We start from the raw sequence: 5,363 nt of genomic DNA, 5'->3' as shown, positions 1-5,363 counted from the left end.
ATGATATCACTAGAGCAAGAACTTGTGAAACACATTTGGTATTTTGAAAGATTCAAGAAGTTTCAGTCAGAAAACTTCAGGGTTAGTTACACTGATATTTTGAAAAGGGCAGATACATTTAGGAAGCAGCTTGACAGAAGGAACTTCAAGCTTGATATTTCTCATGGACAACGACTTCCTATTCCCAACTTCAAAGCTTGAGTCCTTAGAACGTCTCTTATTAGCTGCTGAGGCCAGACTACCTTGTATCTTCTTCAAGTTTTATCTTACTTTAAACCAGATACCATTCAATTTATCCACAGACTTTTCAATTTCTGTAGTATCTATTACAATGGTCAAAATGTAACTAAGATAAGAATGCAACTCAAGATTACAGAGAAGCTGAAGCGTTTTCATGGATCCTTTACATTGATAAAGGAAAAGATTAGAACAGAATTCAATTCTCAAATTTTACAAAGATATGCATTTTCTAAAATGTCTACCATGGACAAGCTTAGCACAAGCTACTCCATTTACCAGGTCTCTAAACTTCATCATTTATTGAATTTTCTCAGGGACCTATTAGTCAGGGCTATAAAGTCGGCTGCAGGCTGGAGGTACAGGCTGGCACGGATGATCAGGTAGCTGCCTCCGAACCAGTAGGACAGTCGTGCTACAAAAGCATAACATAGGAGAATCTGCCGTAAATATGCTGAGTTGCAGGAGGACAGACGAGGAATAAATAAAGGCAGAAGTATTGTTTGTGAACTATTCAAATTTCAAATTTAGGAGATTCAGTCGAATTTGGCCTGGAAATAGGATTCCCAACATTATTATATGTGAAATAAACGTGCCTGAAGGCCATTAATAGTCATTACCTAAGTTTTCATATCTGTCCACATCCTAGTGCACAATCAGTAGGAGTGCTGGATATGTGATGGGTGAAGTTGGCATATTATTTTATTATTTTTACGTCTTCCCCGCTCGAAAATGTTGATCAGCCAGAAGCCATTTTGCTGAATTCAAAGGAATCAAAATAGAAAAATAGTGGAATCTAACCTATCCATTTTTCTGTGAAATTTTCAGAATATTTTATTTGCTTTTTGTCATGCTGGCCATGTCTGTTTTGCCTCATGACCCTGGAGCGGTGTGCACGCGCATCTCATGTCTGCTGAGCTGCAAGATGCCTGCGTTTCTGCTTTGCCTTCTGTGATCTTCTCGTCATGTCTAGAAACCTTGATCATGTGATATTTCCTAAGATCCTGCACTGTCTGGTTCTGCAATCATCTCGTCATGTCTGAAACCTTGCTCATGTGACGTTTCCTAAGATCCTGCACTGTCTGGTTCTGCAATCATCTCGTCATGTCTAGGATCCCTGATCATGTGTCCTTCCTAGGATCCTGCACTGTCTGGTTCTGTGATCATCTCGTCATGTCTGAAACCCTGATCATGTGACTGCGCTCTGTGATCCTGGAGCATCTGAACTAGGAAGTTCTCCCCTGGTCCTGACCCAGAAGAGGAGGTGCTATGCCCTATATTAGACCGCCCCTTCCTATGCTCAGGGCCTGAGTATTGTGTTGTGTCCCTGCATGGCTGCTTGGTCTGCTGGGTCGCTCCCTCTATTCTGTGCCCTTGCACTTGCTCTGTAGTGCGTCTCTGCACAAGTTCCATGCTCGTACTCCATCTCTTGTCCCGTGTCTTGTCTTATGTTTGTCCATTGTGCCATGTTCGTCCTTGTCCTGCTTGGACTTGTAGTCCTTCTGTTATTCTCTGCCTTGCCTTTTTTTGCCATGTCTTTTCTTCGCTATGCTCTGCCTTGTTCCCCCCTTTGGTCTCTGTCTTTGCTTGCTCTGCCTCGCTCTCTCCTATGGTGCTCTGTAGTGCTCCCTGGCACACGCACCATCCCTCCTTTCTTTCCTTTTGTGCTCTTTTCCATGTCTAGTCCCAAGGCTCTGCCTTGGCCCGGCTCTGGGCTTCGGCCTACGCTCCGCTGCTGGACTCTCTCCTATTATGCTCTCTTGCACATTTCTAGGCTAGTCCCAAGGCTCTCCCTTGGCCCGGCTCTGGGCTTCGGCCTACGCTCTGCTGCTATCTCTGTTCTTGCTCTGTTCCTGTTCCGTGTTTCTGCCTATGCTACCGTCCCTGGTTCTGTACTCTGTCTAAGCTCTGCCTGGTTTCTTGTCTTGTCTTCCCTTGCTGCTTCTTGTGCTCTTTGCATGCACCTGGCCTTCCTAGCCTCCTGTTTGTGCCTCAGCCGTGCCCGCCCTAGCCGTGCCCGCCTGCTTATGCCTCAGCCGTGCTCGTCGGTCAGTGACAGCTGTGTCACCTGCCATGCCTCAGTCGGGTTCGCTGGAGTCTTGCCCGTCTGTCAGTGCCGCAGCCCGATCAGCTAGCCAGTGCCCCAGCTGTGCTCTCTGTGCTCCCTTGTGCCTCACGCTTTTTCTGCACTGTGCTCTACGTGCTCTGTATAGCATGTGCAGGCCTCGCCTGCCCATGGCATACCTCCCCGTGCTTCTTTAAAAGTGCGCGCAGGCTTTGTCATGTCCCCTGTCGTGCCCTCTTGCACGCACAGGCCCTAAGCCTGTCCTGGAACCCTGACCCTGGCGTGCCTCTCTGCACGTGCAGGACTCCGCCTCGCCTGACCCTGGCGTGCCTCTCTCCACGCGCAGGACTCAGCCACACTTGACCCTGGCGTGCCTCTCTGCACGCACAGGACTCTGCCTTGCCTGACCCTGGCGTGCCTCTTTGCATGCGCAAGACTCTGCTTTGTTACCTTGTGCCTTGGCGTGTCTCTACACACGCACTCTGTTTACCTTGTGCTTTGGCGTGTCTCTACACATGCACCCTGTCTCGTTTTGTGAACCCTGGAGTGTCCCCTACACACACACCTTGCCTTGCACCTAGCCTTGAACCCTGGCGTGTCCCCTACACACGCACCTAGCCTTGCACCTAGCCTTGGACCTTGGCGTGTTCCCTAACACGCACCATGCCTGGATATCTGACGTGCCTCCTTGCCTGAACCCTGATTTGCCTGCCAGATGCCCGGAACCTGCCGCTCGCTGCCAGAGATCGTAAGATGGATGACTGCGGCCTGATGTCCGGAGCTGATGTCCGCAGCCTGATGCCTTGATCATGTCGATCGTTGCCAGCGGTCCGGAGTCCGATGCCATTGTGCCTTTACCTGTACCTAGGTGTGCCACCTGGCACGTACTATGCTATGGACCTTGGCGTGCCCACGCGCGCACCTTGCACGTTTTGCTTGTTTTCATGTTTGCACTGAATGTGATCCTGAAGATCTTAATGAAGATACCTTGCACTTACCTCTTGTCTTGTCTTGTTTCCTGCCTGTCCCTGGTCGTCAGACACTCCCGTAGTATCCCCCTGAGCTGGCCGTCTGGTCCCAGCAGTCGTGGTGGCTCACCCCCTTGGTCTTGCCCCTGACACTCCCTGTACAGGGGGTGGGTTCTCACTAGGTCAGCTCGCCCTAGGTGGGTGAGTGCCACGGCCCAGAGGGTCCACTCTTAAAAGGAAAATGGGCTCAGCAGAAGCCGAGTCCGTCACACTTTTATTTAATTCACTCACCTCTAGTTCCAATACAACTTCTAATGGACTGAAAGCAATGCTTTGGGTAATGATTTGATTCACAGCTGAACATTTAAACTCATTTTGCTTAAAAAAATGTATCTCATCTTTTGCATAGCTCTCCTAATCTCATTGTTCCGCAGACTGTAGATAATGGGATTCATCAATGGTGTGACTACTATATACAACAGGGATCTGTATTTGTTGATGTTCGACGAGCTCTCATCAGACGGAGTCATGTAAACTGCGGTTAGGGTGCCATAATATGCGCATACTGTGGTCAGGTGGGAGCTACATGTGGAGAAGGCTTTTCTTCTACCATAAGAAATGTTAAGGATGGTAAAGAAAATGCAAAAGTAGGTAATAATGATAAAAACAAATGGAAAAAAAGCATAAAAGATTCCATAAACAAAGTCTTGCAACATTACAAAGGAAATATCTGAAGTGGCCAATTCCATTAAGGGACCAAGGTCACAATAGAAATAGTCTATGTAATTCAAGCCACAGAAGTTAATCTGAATAAAAACAAGGAACTCACATGAACCGAGCACAATGACCAAAAACCAGGCTCCAATAACAAGTCGAAGGCAAAGATCTGGACTTATTAGTGAGGAATATCGCAACGGATGACAAATGGCCAAATACCGATCATAAGACATAATGGCAATGAGGAAACATTGAACAAAGCCAAATATAGCAAAGAAATAAAGCTGCGTCAGACAACCCCAAAAGGATAACACTCCTTCCTCACCAAACATAATGCCTAACATAATAGGGATAACGCTGGAGGTCAGTAAGACATCTGCTATGGATAAATGCTTCAGAAAGAAAAACATTGCCGTTTTGAGTTGGTCATTGATGGTCACTAGAAGGATGATGAGAAGATTTCCTCCCAGTATACATATGTAACTCAAGGTAAGCAGAAGGAATAGAAGAGGTTTGTATTTGGATAGACTTTGGAATCCAAGAAGACGTATCTGAGTGACTTGTGTCTGATTCTCATCACACATAATTTATCTATCAATAAATATCTAAGAATTCTTTTCGCCTAAAAATTCAGAGCATTTACTCAAGTTCAGGTATAAAGTCTGGGAATGTAGCCCACTAAAAACAAGTGCCATATTAAACTTAGTGATGGTTTTCATTATTAGAGGAGGCTCAATAGAATATTGGGATAGTTTCATCTTCGCCAACGGCTCTTCTGATGTAAAGGCAAAATCTTCCAGATATTCACGTGTTTTATAGTCTCAGAAGAACATAGCAAATGCCCCCTGGATCCTGATAATCGCCCTCAAGTGAATGTTCTAAACAAAAGAGACTGGATGTTTTAATGAATTGATGGTTATCTTGCCTTCAGAGAATTTTGGTAAAAAAAAGCTTTCATGTTTTGTATGCTAAATACCTACATTGTGTAAGCTTACAAAAAATAAAGTATTTTACTGTATATAAAAGGCAGTGAGATAGTCTTAAAGAGTGTCAAGAATTAAGCAGTTAAAAATCATTTAAAAATTAGAAGTGTTAGGCTACTTTCACACTTGCATTTTTTTGTGGTGCGTTTTTTGCGCACACAGACGCATGAAAAAAATGCATACAAACGCAGCGTTTTTTTTCAAGCATTTTTATGCGCATGCAGGAAAAAAACGCAGCGTTTGTATGCGTTTTTAGTGCCTTTGCGTTTTTTTGCACATTGTTTGTCCTCACCCAAAAAAAAAAATCTAGATAAAAATCTTGCAACACACACGACCAATGGGACGTCAGAGGTGGTGTGGTATGTTAATATATAGACCCTGTCTACAGTATTC

At 45.4% G+C, this 5,363-nt stretch overlaps 1 protein-coding gene across 1 annotated transcript; it reads right to left on the bottom strand.

Annotated features, from left to right (window-relative positions):
• Positions 1 to 3,620: 3,620 nt before the first annotated feature.
• Positions 3,621 to 4,571, bottom strand: LOC141050156 (olfactory receptor 5P64-like). Its single transcript, XM_073546989.1, has one exon. The coding sequence runs from the start codon at positions 4,569 to 4,571 to the stop codon at positions 3,621 to 3,623; it is 951 nt and encodes a 316-aa protein (XP_073403090.1).
• Positions 4,572 to 5,363: the final 792 nt, after the last annotated feature.

The sequence above is a fragment of the Dendrobates tinctorius genome, unplaced genomic scaffold (assembly GCF_039654945.1).
Source record: "Dendrobates tinctorius isolate UK_male_01 unplaced genomic scaffold, ASM3965494v1 ptg000151l, whole genome shotgun sequence".
Taxonomy (NCBI): Eukaryota; Metazoa; Chordata; class Amphibia; order Anura; family Dendrobatidae; genus Dendrobates; species Dendrobates tinctorius.
The sequence above is the reverse complement of the archived record's forward strand: the minus strand, read 5'-3'. Positions and strand labels throughout refer to the sequence as shown.